The 16,482-nt window shown below is 40.8% G+C and overlaps 1 protein-coding gene across 2 annotated transcripts; it reads right to left on the bottom strand.

Annotated features, from left to right (window-relative positions):
- Nucleotides 1-12,985: 12,985 nt before the first annotated feature.
- LOC133960956 (C-type lectin domain family 4 member E-like) lies at nucleotides 12,986-16,096 on the bottom strand. 2 transcript variants are annotated; one of them, XM_062395848.1, is made up of 8 exons: nucleotides 15,908-16,096; nucleotides 15,531-15,608; nucleotides 14,916-15,020; nucleotides 14,614-14,685; nucleotides 14,413-14,475; nucleotides 13,588-13,739; nucleotides 13,387-13,511; nucleotides 12,986-13,309 (listed from the first exon to the last, which is right to left on the bottom strand). In XM_062395848.1, the coding sequence occupies exons 1-8, from the start codon at nucleotides 15,963-15,965 to the stop codon at nucleotides 13,132-13,134; spliced, it is 831 nt and encodes a 276-aa protein (XP_062251832.1). In that variant the 5' UTR covers nucleotides 15,966-16,096; the 3' UTR covers nucleotides 12,986-13,131. The 2 variants fall into 2 exon arrangements, with proteins under 2 accessions (XP_062251832.1, XP_062251831.1); XM_062395847.1 differs by having other exon boundaries at nucleotides 14,413-14,685.
- Between the last annotated feature and the right edge of the window lie 386 nt (nucleotides 16,097-16,482).

Below are 16,482 nucleotides of genomic sequence, written 5' to 3' on the forward strand. Positions count from 1 at the left end.
ACAGCAGGAGGCCCGCGGCATCATTGTCTTTAGTATGTGTGTGTTGTGAGTAGAAGCTGTGAGCAGTATGTGTGCTGTGACACCAGAATGTTACATGTCACCTTTTTGTTGGTGTGTTGTGTGTTTGTGTGTGTGCAGCCAGGTGTGTGTGTCGATGTGAGTGTCACCTCACCTTTTTTTCTCTTTCCATTTTTGTCAACAAACACCTGTTTTATTCTCAGCTAATTAATTGTCTAACACACTTTCAATTTGTCGAGCAGTTTGCTCCTGGTGTAGTTCCCCCTTGCTAGCTCGCTGACGCTAGCTGTAGCCCCCCCCCTGCTCCCTAATCAGTGTCCAGATGAGTCGGAAGTGCTGACGTGGCCAGATGTTGCTGCACCGCACATCCTGTAGAATATGAATAATAAAGCACATCTGCTTCTGCGGCTTCATAAAGGTGCAGAGAGGAGAGAAAGAGGCACGACGGGTGTTTCACGAGAGAAGAGACTCATTAAACTCTCCACTGATGTTTTTAGAATCAGATTAATAACCATTCAAGTAATTACAGCATGTGATCAAAGTGCTGCTGGCTTGTTTTTTTAATTATTATTTCTACTTTTTTCCACGTTGCATTAAGATGACTAAACGTTTTAAATTCCCCTGCGTTGATGAGTTTGTTGTCCTATGAGCAGTGAATGCAGTGTTGTCCCAGAGAGGGGCACTGCAGCAATGCACACCGCTCTGTCACTGCTCCACCAGCCTCTGCACCAGCACCACACAGAACCAACCAGAGCTCTCTCTCTCTCCAGCCTGAAGGACCGGAACACTAACAACACTTGAATTCTGCGTGACCGTCCATACAAACACAGGTAAGGCAGCCTCATTTGAGAAGGGCTGTCAGTTTGTGTTTGATGAGGTTTAATGTGTTTTCGCTGCGAGACGTGTGATTATTTTTTCGGGAGCAAATTGATGTTGAAACCATTTTAAATGTGAAGGAGGACGTCAGGAGAGGTTATTTCAGCTCCACACTCCACAGCTCTGCTCCTTCCACTCCGTCCTCTGACCACTGTCTCATTACCCAGGTATATCGCTGACACGTCTCCGGGCTGTGTTGACAATGGATGCCCCCCCCCCCCGCGAGTCCATTTCGGAGTCCATTAGCGGCTGCGTCCCTCCATCAGTCAGAGTTGGTTAGTCTTCTGTCTCGGCTGTGAGCGGCATCGGTCTTTTTAAAGCTTCAGGTTCTTTAAAAAATATAAATAAATGTATTCGTGTGATGCACCTGGAAGAAAAGAGCTTCTAATGACAACAGATGTGTCTCTGAATGTTTACTATAATTCTGTTTGACTAGAAGTCGCCCTGTGCAGCTTTGAAACACACACATCTTCTCCTTCTCCATCTCACGGCACGACAACGCTGCACACGAGCAGAGGAGGTGTGTTACCTGTGTCTTCCCCCCCATGCAGAATTTATATTTCCCTTTCTTTATTGTTATCTTTAGTTATTCCTTCCAGATGGTTGGTGTCACGCAGACTCGTCCCCATCAGTAATGAGCACTGAGCATGCTATTAGAGACAGCTTTGTGGCCCTTCGGGGAATCCTCCCCTGTGCCGTCTGCTCGGTGCTTTAAACCCAGTCGACACATCAAGACGGAGACACAACGCGTACAAGTGAGGACATGGAAACAAGGCCTGGTTTGATGTGGTTGTTTGGCTTTTTGAAACATACACATTAATAAAGTGAAGTCACATGTGGCGTGTGGTCCTGAGCAGGCGTAGCGGCTTTCTGTTTGGTCACATGAGATCAAACGAACCCTCTCTGTTCCCTAATTAGAGAATCTATACGATGCTTGTGCTCGTTTGCTTGTTAAAAAGCATGAAACAGCTCTGGTGGAGGAGATCCCCCTGCAGGTTCCCCACGGCCCTGAAAGTTTGTAATCGCTTTACACAGAATCAAAGGACACTTACAAGGCTGTCAGTCCAAATGAAATAATTACATCACAAATTCACGATAGAGATCTGCCGGCTGTGTAATTAATAATTATGAGTGACTACGTGGAACGCTTGCACTCGACTACACGGACGGACGGGACTGTTTGTGATCATCCTGCTTTCACCTTAAATCTGATCTGAGCTGGTGTTGATGTGATGTGCATGAAGAAAGAGAAGAGGGTGTGGATGAGTGATAGATAGATAGATAGATAGATAGATAGATAGATAGATAGATAGATAGATAGATAGATAGATAGATAGATAGATAGATAGATAGATAGATAGATAGATAGAACGCCTGTTTATTCTCTGTTAATTCATTATTCTTTATATTTCTCAGGTTGTTTGCTGCCAACCTCAAAACAATAGTTTGAAGATAACTATATTATTATTATATAAACTTCTTAGAAGGACATACCTCACTAATACAATATTACGTTCTCATGAATTCAGATCAGATTCACAAACAACACACAAAGACGTTTCCTGCAAACAATGGAACCTGGTCGGTGCCACGTGTCTAAAATGTGCCATAGAAAAGTGAAATAAGTAAAAGAAAGTTAATAAAAACCAAAATCCTGGATCCACCCTCTTATTCAAACTCTTCCCTAAATTTAATTGGTGCTTTTCAAGTGGCATTTTTCACCTTTTGGGAAAAATCTCCACAGTAGTTTTTTCTGTGAGTAATTCTGCTGACGGACAGAAAAACAACAATTAAAACATAACAAACCTTGAAAGAGGTGTTTATTACTTTTTCTCCGGAATGAAATTCTGTTGCCACAGTGATCGTCCACTCACGGCTGCATCTGTAAATCATCAAGCTGGAGGAAAGTATCTTTCTCTGCATTAGAGCAGTACACTGAATTTATATAAAAATGCATATTAATATATTCTCTCTGAATTTGTACCGTCATAGAGAGTTCAGTTTGCCCTTGCACGCCCATTGTTTACCAACAGACCTTGCAGCACCACTAATAAAAGAGGAATTGTCACTTTATGTTTATATATGATGTATTTAAAGTTAAGTACAGTAAAGCTGAATGTGGACGTGAACCTGTTTGACATGTAAACAGCGTCTGGATCCTCCATTAGTCCGGACCTGGCACCACTTTTTTGTGAAAGCCATAAATCTCAGCAGCGGGCTCAGTAACCTGTGAGTCATTGTTATTGATCAACAACCTTATGAATCTTCTGAACATATTTCATGTTCTTTCACTTGTCCAGAGACAATAGGAATTCTTATTGCTGCCTTTCAGAATATCTGTGTATTTTTTTTACGAGGGATTTTCAATTCCTCTCTTTCACACGTCTAATGATCCGACTCAGCTTGATAGTTTCTCAGAAGAAGAAGAAGCAGAAATTGGCATCAGATGATTTACTGACCAACAGAGAGTCTGCACATTATTGATGCTCCTCGCGTCAAACAGTGTGTGAACTGCACATCAAGCAGAGCAGAAATCAAACTGGGTCATTATCACCTGATTCTGTGCACACGTTCCCAGATAACACAGAACAACAAGCAGCTTAATGCGTCTGACAATATGTGTTAGTGTTAGTTCACCTTAGTGTTGAACTCAGATGAGACAAAACCTGCAATTTACAGTTAAATAAAAAGTTCTGTTTGTTTTATTTCCTAAAAATGTCAGTGAATTTGTGAGTTTGCTTGATTACACCTACGTGTCCACACACACACACACACACACACACATAAACACGCATCTAATGAGGTTACATGGGACAGGAAAGGTTGAGGAGCACGTGGATCAAATGTTAATTACAAATTGTCTCAGTTCACAGAGAATAAAGATTTTAATTAATATGACGCAGGACAGATTCATAACGATTCTTCTCACTGACGTACATGTGTGGCTCGTAAACAGCGTTTCTCAAGAGGCTAATTGAAATTCAGCTAATTACTGATATTGAAACCAGAAAGTGTAAAAACCTGACATCGCATCATTCCAGGTCAGAAGTCACCTCACTCAGGTAATATCCTGTTGATTTGGGACTTTAAAGATTAATGTTAATGTAGAATGTCTTGATTCATAAACACATAATTTGAAGCATTACTTCTTATTTTGCCCCAAAGTCCCAACAAGCTCAATGTGACTTCACACAAAGAAACAACAAAATGCTTTGATATCTTTCTGCTCCATCTGTGGATCACATCTTTCATCTCTTTGCTATATTTACACAACCTATTCTGGCAAAGGACAATATATATATCATCAACTCCATCTTTCTCTTTCTCTGTTCTAAGAGCTTTCACTCCAGAACCCAGTGAGCCGGATCCCTAATGCCTTGCTCTTCATTTCAGGATCCTCACCAGCGACTGTGAATGGAACTTTATGATTGTGATGGTCACAAAGTTTGTTTCTAAGCTCTCACACTCAACTGCCCCCATTTCGCCTCCGGAAGGAAAAACGCCCCAGAGACTCTGTCAGTGTCCACAATGTGGCTCCTCCCTCTCAAGGTCAAGGACGCCGCTGCAGGACGTGTCTCCGTTTGTCACCTGAAGGTGGGACACAGACATGTCCCACATCTAATACAGTGTTTCATGACCCGCACAGAAACAGGAAATATTGAATAAACTCACTCAGAGATCACGTGTCTTTGTTTACAGCAGATAATCGCACCCTTGTTGGCCCATATCAGAATCAGAATCAGAATCAGAATCAGAATCAGAATCAGAATCAGAATCAGAATCAGAATCAGAATCAGCAAGTATTTATTGCTAAGTAGGTTTATACCTTCGAGGAATTTGCTCTGGTTATTGGTGCATAAAATGAACATAGAACATAAAAACATACAAACACAATAAAAACAACACACATAAGAAAAGCAATAAAAAGAAACAATATATATTTACTCACTATTAACTTCTTATTTACTCCCTTTTTCTAATATTTAAACAAAGTAACATTTATTTTGACATTAAATTATCTAAATAAAATATATGTAATAGATAAAAGATATAAGAAGTGAAGTAAAAAGTGAAATGCAAGACAGTGAACAGTGTCAGATTGCAATATGCAATGTAATGCAGTATAATATAATATAATGTGTTCAGTGCTCGTGTGAAAGCAGCTATTTCAGAAACATTAATATTGTAACGCTGCAGTTTCAGTATAGATTTCCAAACGAGGATCGATTGCAAACATTAAACCCAGTCGTCTTGTTCGCCCCCTGGTGGCTGGCTGCAGCACCCAGAGCCTTATTTTTGTGCAATGGGAGAGGGAGTTTAGTTTAGACACCATCTTTATTCACAGTTTGAATAGGAGCTATACAGTTTGTCTCTGTACCTGAGCCCTGTAGCTGTAAGTGAGCTAATTGTCATCGATCTCCGAAGGTGCCGATTCTCACTGTAAAGGCGTAATGACTGTAATTACCACCCGGCAACCCTCACAGCCAAATGGCTAATGCAGCTAATAGCCACCACCGGGGGCAGCGATCCCGAAGCCGAGACAACACGCAGACCTTCAAGTCTGGCTTTGCCACGACAACATCAATTAATAACCTGCAGCATCGACGCGTGTGCACGAAGACGCCGCGTCCGGGCCGGCAGTAATTGAAAGAGTTCTCGTTCTCCGAGCCCCGGCCGTCTCAAGGTGACGGAGCATGTTGTGGGGAGATTAAATATTTATTGAGGGGTGTCATTACGTTGCCATTATCATTTAGATCAGTTCATTAAACAACAAGATGCACCGATGATGAGACAATTACGGCTGTTAAATAAAACAGGATGACGAGAGATAAAAGTAAGAGTGCTGTCACACACTCACACCCACACACACACACACACACCCTCCCAGTCCACGTGTGTGTCATGCACACAAATATACACACACACACACACACACACACAGAAGGATTTGATCTTGGCTTTGCTTGTAAAACAGTGACTCAAGTGGAAGTCTAGAAACAATGAGTGCAGACTTGAGGAATTATGTCAAAAACTATGAATAAAGCTTGTTCATCAACATTAGATGATTCCCTCGATGATATTTTAATGAATAAGTGGTTTTATGAAGTATTTACAAATTCATTGAACATTGAAAATAACCCTGGCCTCTCCGTTGATAGCCTGGAAACAAAGGGAATCAAAAATCTTATCCAACATCAATTGTACTTTGTATAATGTATTAATCATATGTACTATAAATATATAATCTACCCTGCTTAGGTGTCAGTTTGTGGTTTTCAGAGCCAGAGGTTCTATCTTCCAGAAGTCTCCACAGAACAGAAAGTATTCCTGCCAAAGACTGAAAACTGACTTTTGCCCAAAGGGATTCTGGGAAATATATATATATATATATATATATATACTCTATATTCCGAGTCAGGAGAAAAAGAAGAGTACTTATTGAATGTAAAAAGCACGAGGTTAATCGTTATTTTATCTTAATTCACTATTGTCAAGAATTCCCCCCGAAGAGACACAAACCAAATATAGGTTTTTAGTCTTCAACTCCATTGTGGTTAATTTAAAGCAAATGAAAGAGGCTGGAACAAATTCCATCCTTGTGACAAACATTTTCCAAAACTAGACGTGAATATATTACAACCAAAATAAACTTGTGGTTGAAATCTCCTCAATGCACTTAAACAACCAGGCTAGAATTATGTTTCAAACCTAAATCCTTCTCTCTCTTTCCTGGATTTTCTTTCTCCATATCTGCTGTGATGCAGCTTATAAGGTCAGTACTTAAAATGTGTGTACTTGTATGTTGTGTCTTACTTTATGTTTACACCAGGGATCAGAGAAAAATTGTATTTCAATCCTGTCTTTGTCCGACACGGAGGCAGAATAATGAAAATAATGGGCTTTAAAATGTGTTTATAACTTCGGTTGATACCTTTTCTGCTTCTAACATCTTCAACTGATGCAAACACCAAACAGCAGCTGGTAGAGAACTGTAACATCACTTGTGTCTTTTTATTATGGTGCAGTTGATGGTGCAAGACGAGAGGAGACGAAGCTTGAAGCCAGTTTCTCACCGTTTCATGCAAACATGTCGTTCAAGCTGCTCCACCGGATCAAGAAGATGCATTTTGTGATTAAACGAGCTCCTTCTGCAGCTTTTAAGGACTCGAACATTAATACTCTGTCAGATTTTAATCAGATCCTCTGTTAAATCAATGCTTCAGTCAAGTTAATTGACTTGCAGCCTGTTTTTTAAACTTTTTCCCTGCTTGCTTGAACCCTAACACACTGGCTCCCTCTCAGTTCCCCTGCCACACTCACCAGTAAACTCAAAGGACCCTGGAACCTCTTCTACCTCTTGTTCCTCACAATATCTCTCCCTCTCTCAAATACCTCTTTGTGAACTCTACCCGTGTCTCATCCTGAAGTCCAAACTGCAACAATCACCAACTATCTTCTGCATATTGATGACACACTGCACCTCAGTGAAAGCTTTCTCCAGTCAGGGCTATGAGCACTGAGGCCACGCACAAAGAAATCTAATGATACGGTCCTGGCCACAAGCAAAAGAGACGGAGAGACGTCCTCTGCCGTGTGTGACAAGTGTTTAATGTGAGTGATCGCTCGGCCACGTCCCACGGATCTCCAGCAGCCGCCCTATTTTTAGATAAAGTGCTTCTTAACGTCTGCGGGTTTGATGTACCTCTACAGACTGGGGGGGGGGGGGTACTTTGTCACGATAAGTGCAACCGTCTGATGGAAGTTACGAAACGTGGCACATACGTGAGTTCGCTCGGAGCGGCACCGCAATATATGAGACCTTTACAAGTGGAGTGATGTGCGTTTCTTAATGTAGTCGACGAGGCGTCCAGCAGGACAGACTGTCTCATGTAAATGTCCAACTCGTCCTCCTCATGGCCCTGGGGCTTCTCTCATCAAATTCTGGTTTTAATTGAATTTGTTGCATTATTTTAACATTTATCACGTTTTTGCTTTACATTTTATGGATGAAAATTAATATTTTTGTGCATTTGTGGTGTTGATATGCAGATAACTTATCATGCAGAGGTATTTTTTAGGTCTGAGGAATATAATTTATGCATTTGTGAGTATATGAATAACGAACCAGCCAGATAACAATCATCATTTCATTTTCACCATGTGTTAATGGAGCTGCACTTTCCAGTCTGGACTTTCAGACCTTGGGAAGGAGGACATTTTGTGGAAAGTCAGGACATTTCGGCTGATTCTCACTTTGCAATTTCAGCTTTAGACTCTGACAGAAAGGACAGAGTGGATAACTGTGAGACGATAGTTCAGCTCGTCCCCACCTTCCAATTTGTGTCTTTGAATGAAAGGGCAGCGGGGGGGGGGGGGGGGGGGGGGGCAGGGGGCATTTTGGGGGAAATGTCGACCATCCTCACTTTCCAATTTAAGTTTTAGATATTGAGAACAAAGGCATTGGTGATTATGAGGATCTTTTTTGATCAGGTCCCCACTTTCACTTCCGTCTCAGACTTTAAAAAGCAGGGGATGGACCCAAGGTTCACCTTAAACGTCGGTCCTTGACAACGAGAACATTTCAGCCTCTAACTTCACTTCCCAGATTCAGGTTTGAAAAATGAATCAGAGTGTATTTTATAGTGCAAGTAATAACAGGAGGAAAAATGACTGCTCCTCCGATTCTGAGCGGGTGAGGCACAGACCTTGATACTTGGTGCATTGTGAAATATGAGCCTGATTCAGACGGAATGTGAGATAAAGGACCAATTCAACCCTTTCCTACTTTTTAAAATGTGACTTTCATCATTTGGAACATGAGGGAACCAGATTTCTCTGTAAGTGAGACACACACTTTGGGTTTCAGACGAGGATAATGTGGGAGGTTCTAGAAAGTGAGGATAAGTTTCCAACGTGGACTGCAGACCTGGAGGGAGAGGGAAGGATGGACCGTGGGAACTTTTAGGAAAATGAGAGAGAGAGAAAGAAAGAAATGAACAAACAACAACAATTAACAGAACATTCGAGGACAGTTGAGCCCGGCCCGATGTTAAATCACCATTATTCTAATGTATGTGAAATCTGCGGGAAAACAAATTTGCATAATCAGTGCAAAACCCAGGGCCAGCGTCAGAGCGACTGCAGCAAATTACCATCAGAGACGCATGTGTTTAATTAACTCGAATCCAAAACTTTTTGAAAGCACACGGACGCCCCCCCCACCCCCCCCACACTCAGGCTCCAAAAGGAATATTCATAAACTACACAAAACCCTAATTGCTTTTATTCATAGAGGTATTAATGAGACACAATGCTCACAGCACACATGCCGAGCGCTGCTGTCATCGACTCTTGATTCTGACAGATTTAGGAATTATGAGCATTTTCAAGGTGATATTTGAGTTGAGGGCCATTAAACCAGTTTTCCATCACACAAGACAAGACTCCCTTTAGTTTTTAATGACCCATCACGGCCAAGCGCCAACAATAATTGCATAAGTAATAGGACAACATTAACGTTGTCTGCTTGAGTTACAATGCTTTTGTCAAGCAAAGGTCGAAACTTGCACCTTTTAAGAGAAACTGAAACATAACAGCTTCTTAAAAAAAGGCTTTTTCGAGGTCACCGGAAAGTGGCGACGGTGATCTTGACATGTTTTACACATTTCTCAAAAGCTTGAGAGTACCGAGGGACACTGGGAATCATTTGTCCAGAGTGAGAAGTGCTCAAAAGTGTTACACATGAGAAAAGAGGAGGAGGGGGGGGAGTCTTTCATGCAACGGCCAGTCTCCCTGTGATTTAGATCCGTGGTCATCGGAGGCTCCTCTGACCCAAATGAGCTTCCGGAGGAGTTCTCGGTGTGGAGACGAAAGCCCGACCAGGTGAAGAGGATCTGTAATTGGAGTTCTCTTTTAACAAGACTGTTACTTTGCCATAAATCATGACAAGCGAGAGGAGTCGCGTGCCCTCTATTCAGCTTCCTGAAATAGAGCAGGAGGAGGAGGAGGAGGAGGAGGAGGAAAAATTAACTGTGCTCCGCTGGAACCTTCCTCCTCAATTCTGCCGGGCTCCGGGTGCAGCTTGTGCTTTGTGTTGTTAAGCAGTGAAGTTCTCTCACTTTTAATATACATTAAAAACCAGTGGGTATAACACGCTTATTAGGTTTGATTTAAACTCATCTCAGTCAAAAATCATCTCCACATGTGACAGTTAGATCCCGACTGATGTTTAATGCACACAGTGACAGGGTTAGAACTTCAACTGATATCTCTTGACTCAACAAATCAAGATTCAAACAGTCTAGTCAATATAAAACAGTTACAGTCTCCCAGTATTGACTGATTGTTAAAACTGGTCCAGTCCGGGCTGTTTCTGATTTGGCAGAATCCCTGAAGTGTCTCCACTCGGCTGCTGTTATCACACTTTATGGATCCAGCATGTTGACGTGTAAGTTAGAGGTTTTAGACCTTTTTTCTGATTTGATAATTTCCCCTGGTGCATTAAAATCCTATTTATACAACTGAAGGTATTGATGTAGTTTGCAGGAGTTCAACACCACAGTTACAACAGTTTAATGGAAATTGTGTTTCGCTGTGTTCCACCTAAATTGTACAATTTGTTGTTTTCTGTCTCCTAGAATAACTAACCTTTATAACTCAATACACTATATTTAAATGTGTGATGGAAACACAACCCCACCTGCCTGAGATGTTAGACAAACAAAGCATGTCCCTACAAACATCACCCAGAAGTTCAATCTATACGATATAGAAATACCAAGAGAGCAAAGATAACTGAGGTTCCTGTACAATCGTTATTTGCTTAGTATTTGTGCGAATGAGATATCGTGTAAAGTTCAGAGCTATATTAAAAATAGTAATATAATAACAATGTGCGATGCTGTAACTGACAAGTGTGGGTGATACATCCAGAGCAAAGTGAGTCACACAGTGAAGCCCCGGCCCACTCACCATTTAATAAATATACTTTTTCACTATTTGCATCTTTGAGAGCTTCTTCCTCTTCATTCTGGGAATCTGGAAAAATAAACTTTTAAGGGCCGGATAATTAAAAGACCTTTCAGGACAGACTGGAGATGATTACCGGGCCCGGCCGGGAGCCTCATTTATTCCAAACACCTCCGATTAATATAAAAGTACAATGCTGCATATATATATATATATACGCCGACATTCTTCGAAACCTAATTACTGGCTTGATGCATGAACCATGTGGTGCCAGAGCTCAGGTTTGTTTATCACCTCCATCCACTTACTGCACATATATATATATATATCTGCACAGGGGCGGTTTTTCTATAACTCATTATGGGATGGCTCCCGTGCACATGTGTGTGTATCTGCTCGACAGCCGAGAAACCGAGGCGTCCTCCTGCAGCTCTGTGAGAATAGAGCACCGGGTGTTTATTCCCTCTTCACACTCCGTCGCTCTGATTATGTAATTTAATAGCCCCGACGATGAAATTAGCTCCATGAAGATATAGTGATTGTAATCAGATCGGCTTATTAATTCATCAGTTTAAACAATAAGAAGGATGCTGCTCGAAGAACTGCTCGGTCACGATGTGTCACACGCTTCAGTGTTTATGTTTTCATGACAGGAAGTGACTGATAAATAACGTGTCCTCATCAGGAGAGTAAAGAGGGAGGGGCCTCGTCTTATCCATGAGACCCAACAATCATGTGTTTTATGTCAGAGCCTTCAGTTTAAATTGATGGAACACAGAGAGAGTATATTTTTATTTTTGCCCAGTTCGCATGGCAACAAGATCATTACCCATGAGCCTTTGCAACTGCTGCTATAGAAAAGCCAATCGAAGGTGTGAATTGGTGCCGTTGCAGATTCAGATCTCTCTTCAGTTGGGAGAGAGAGAGAGGAGCTGGATTTATTTTCTATTCATAGATTTTAATTGAATCCCTGCATTAGTCTTTACTGTGTGTGGATCCAGAGCCAGTGTTGTGTTCCTGAGACACGGTTGATAGACGCGTTGTGTTAGTCGACCAGTAACAAAGCAGCATGAGACTGTCACAATGACACGTCTACGTTCCTCTGGTGTTGCACTCTGGTGTCTTTAATGGCCGGTCGGTGGTGGAGAAGCCAGCAGGAGGCGACATGCATCACATGGTGCTGAGCTGAGCCGGGGTCGTGGTGGTTAAGTGGCGTGGACTCGAACCACAGCACATTTCAGAATGTGTTTTGTTTTTTTTATCTCAGAGCAAAGACAGGGTTTTGTTCTCCATCTCTGCGGATGTCTACAAAGAGGATTGTTTTTGCAGGACAGATTTCATATCTGGAGATGGTTTCAATCCTTCTGGTCCAAATACACCACCTGACTGGATCGTTTAAACAAAAATTCAATATGAACGAGAGCTGCAGGACAGAAGGTCGCAGAGCTTCGGCCCAACGGACCACAGACAACACCACGTCCACATGTTGTCGTTCCAGTTGTTAAAGACATTCTTTCTGATAGAAACTGTGAAGTAGAGACATCTTCATCAAGACTTCCGGTTCTGACGCAGTTAACTTCTCTCCAGTCGCTGAACATTCATGTTTTATTGTTTGTTTCCTTTCAGTCGGTTGAATTTCAACACTTTCAGTTCTGACCTGAGATCTGCGTCATTTCATTTGGAATAAAGAAGAAAGTTTTGAAAAGTTATGTTTGATTTTCCTTCCCATCTCTCCGGATAGAGAAAGACTTGGATCTCTGCCTCACCCGCAGCGAAACCATATTTCTTCATTCATGTTTTAAGGCAAAACTATTGAGAGTAAATAAGAACTGACTCCAGGTCTGTACAGAGAAGCCAATGCAGAAACTTGCCTTAAACTTGTATTCTCTTACCCGACCAGTAGAGGGCAACTCCACTGGTTCTTTCTATAGAAGTCTATGAGAAAATGACTCAAAATAACTTCTCACCACATTAATAAATGTCAGTAAACATTTTTCCAGAGGAGGTTGAGATGTTCTCCATCTCTAGTTTCGGACACAAACACTCAGAATAGACTCAACAGGACAGAAGGAGATATTATATTACATTTTTAATATTCATAGATTTTATATGAGGGACTTTAAAATAATAAGAAAACTGAAACAAATATGAGACTCTAGATATTATTCAAAGTTGTTTGTGTCTGGAGAAGATCTTCATTAATAAAGCTTCATGCCTCAGTTTGTGAAAGTGGCTGAGGACTCAAGCTCAAACTGATCCAACTGGATTTCAGGCACATGCTTCTTCTGGTTTCTCACAAATATATTTTTGAAACGATTCGCAGGATTTATCGAACCAGATCTTTAGGTTTGTGTCTCCTTTATTCTGCCCCATCATCACACAGTCCTCTCCATCCGGATTCTCCTCTTTCTTGTTGTTTGGCTCGCCCTTACGCCAAAACACCAAACTGGGAAACACAGAACCGGATCCATGAAAACCTTCATACTGACATTGATGACAAAAAGTATTTCCTCAATAACAGACCTTGTATTCAGTCGTGTGTCGTCCACCCAAAGCCATTTGCCCTCGTTCTTTGAGTATGTCAGTCCGATCCAGAACTTGTCCTCGGATTTGTCCATTTTTACACTCAGTCTAGAATGAAGGAATTTCTGAAGAGGAGAAGGTGATTTATCTGTGACGATGTTATAAAATATGATACTATCAACCTGCAGCAGTGTTTTATACCTGCTCCTCTCTGTTGTTTATCACAACCAGGTCTCCTCTCATTGATTTGCAGCGTGTTCTACTCTGAGTCCAGGTTAAAGTATCCGAGGAGAAGAAATATCTCTTTCCTCCATGTGGCTCCCAGCAGTCTTCGCACCTCGGACATGTTTCCTCTTTGGAGAGATAACAGCAAAGGAAATCACTGGTTACTTTAGATCTGGAAGCTGCACTGACTTTGAATATGAAGAGTTTTGAAAGACTGATGACAATTTGAGTTTGAAAGGGTGGTGGTACACTTCCCTTGAGCAAGGCAGCTATTCTGCAACTTCAGTGACAGTCAATAGCTGTGTCTTAATCCAGGGGCAGTGACTACGCTGTCCCTTATCAGAGGCTCCTTCAAATGGGGCCGACAAATGCATCCGTCTAACCCAGAGAAACAAAGGCTCCAATGGGTGGATCCTTCCTGTCACAACTTTTCCCAGAATTCATTGCACTTAGTGACAAACCCTTTTTCTAAAGGTTGATGGAGCCGGCAGGTATTGAGACGTCCGATGCTTCTCGTTATCATGGTTTAATTTAACTGAACATCTAATGGGACAAATGTTCAAATAAACCAAGGAACAGCTAGGTAACAGCAGTAAGGGCAGACACGAGGATGGAAATCCTTTGTAGACGAAAAAGTCTGGTTCTGTTCCCGACCCACCAGGAAGTCTCCTTCGTGGGTCGGGTCGACCGTGTCCTCTGAAGGAAGCAGCCGCTGAACTGAGACTCAGCTGAAGTGACTGTATCCATCAGTCCTTCACTGTTTCTTTAATCATCATCAGGAGATGCTAATTTGTGACTTACCTCTTACTGAAGGAGGTTTAGTTGGCTGCTCCACTTTGCACGGTTCTGTCCCACTGAGGATTCCTGTTAAATAAAATGTAACTTTCATCTGAATCGTCTGAACAGAGAAGAAGCAGAGATGTGGAGAAACTACTTTAAGAGAAAGTGACCTTGCTGCGGATGAAACCTTAAAGCCTTCAGAAACAAAATGGAGAAGTTTACCTGAGAGATGTTTTGCCTCACATTCCTCATGAACCCTTTGGAGACTCTTCTTGATTTGAGTATTTTCATGAACTGGTTATAAAAAGACAATCTCATCACTGAAGGTTAAACACTCATTTGATGAATGAGTCAGTTCTTGATGACGAGCAGGAGAATCATTAACTTGAAAGGTTGTTAAATTCCATTTGTTGATTTTCTGCTACACAAACAGACATCTAAAAGTAAAAGGTTTAATTTGAAGAAGTGTTTGGAAAAATTTTATGACTTATTCTGAAAAATGTACTTCTAGGAATTAAACTCACAGGTTAAACCAAGGTAAGCTACCAGGAGAACACTGAGGACCAGCAGGGCCACTCGCTCCGATGTGTCCCCCGATCGCCTGTTTGATGCTGCAGGTTGTTTGGAGCCTGTTCAACAGCAGAAGAGATAAATGTCTAATATTCATAACAGTCTTTAAAGATGAAGTCCCACTTTCATGTCTTTTGTTTTTACAAGGACCAACGACCTTTCATACAATCACTTCCTCTTTTGTTTTTGTTTTCTCACCACTGACTTATCCTCACACTTTTGTACAGGAAACACACGCAGATAGTTTTTACACCTTCTGTCTTATTCTTTCAAGTAGAATTGAACTTCCTTTTTTACTTGAACTAACGATGAGCATTTATTCACAGAAGTGGCTTCAAACTGATGCAATTTACATGAAGGTCAAAATCATTTAAAGGCCGAAAAAACATTTTATTAAGGAATGTTATTTTTTACTTTATTATAGAACGATATAGCTTCAACTTACTTATTCACATTATCATTTGATCTGCAGATTATCTTTCGTATAATACAAAGTTTTTTGGGGGTTATTTCCTTTGAAAAACTTGTGACACAATTTTTAAAATAGTTCAAAGAAGTGTAACACCCACCAGGCAGCTCTGCAGGTCGCTGAGCTTTTGAGATCTTGACTTCGGAATAAGTGTCTTCATCCATAGAGGGTGTGGCCACTGCAACACAAAAATACACATTTATGTGTATTTTTTATGTTCTGCTGGTAAAAGTGTTCATGTTTCTGTCAAACAGAAAAACACAAGGGACGAATCCTGCCGACTTCTGGAATGTTTCAGTTTTACAAAACGGAAAAACCAGGAAGTCAAGTCCACCGAGTCAAAGACTTATGAAAATGAACAATTTCCCAATGAACAACTCACTGTTTTAACATCTTAAATCAATAATAATAATAATAATAATAATAATATAAAACAATGTGTACACTCAGTATTCAGTATAATACTTTAAAACTCACCATCTGTGTTTCCCCTCGCTCTTTTGAACTTAAGATCAGAGTTAAGAACTTCAGGCATTTTCCTGCTGTGAGACAATCAGTGAGGATAAATTTGGAAATAAATTTAGTTTTGTCTAAAAACAGCTCGAAAACTGTTCTAATCCGTCCTGTCAGACTCAAATGTGCAGAAGGCTCTGAGAAGATGTCTAGTCCCTCCAGACCAGAGCAGTAAGATATTTCACTTCCTCAAATTTTGGTCAAACGGATATTGGTTGTTTTCTCACAGTGACGTCTCAGACGTGAGTGATTATTGTTTATTTTGAGTAAGTACAAATTTAAGTACAAATTTCCCAGTATTTTTTAATACTATTATTTACATTACTCTGAAGTGTTCCTTTTGATGTCAAGACTTTTAATTTTGAACAATATTTGTGTGTATGATATATTTTATATAGAGTTTGTCCACAAATATAAAGATTTCATTACGTTATATTTGTCTAATTTTACCCTCAAATAAGAAAGGAAGTAATATTTGTCATTAATTATTAATAATAATAATCTTTAAAGATCATAAAACCTCAAATATCATCATCATT

This window comes from Platichthys flesus, chromosome 9 (genome assembly GCF_949316205.1).
Source record: "Platichthys flesus chromosome 9, fPlaFle2.1, whole genome shotgun sequence".
NCBI classification, from domain to species: domain Eukaryota; kingdom Metazoa; phylum Chordata; class Actinopteri; order Pleuronectiformes; family Pleuronectidae; genus Platichthys; species Platichthys flesus.

Bases quoted from the DNA above. Each gene is read 5' to 3' on its own strand.
- LOC133960956 (XM_062395847.1), bottom strand. From the start codon at position 15,965: ATGCCTGAAGTTCTTAACTCTGATCTTAAGTTCAAAAGAGCGAGGGGA. The intron at 14,686-14,915 runs GTGAGTTTAATT...TTTTATAACCAG, and splicing joins AGCTTACCTTGGTTTAACCT to TTCATGAAAATACTCAAATC. The intron at 13,512-13,587 runs GTATAAAACACT...TCTCCTCTTCAG, and splicing joins TAAACAACAGAGAGGAGCAG to AAATTCCTTCATTCTAGACT.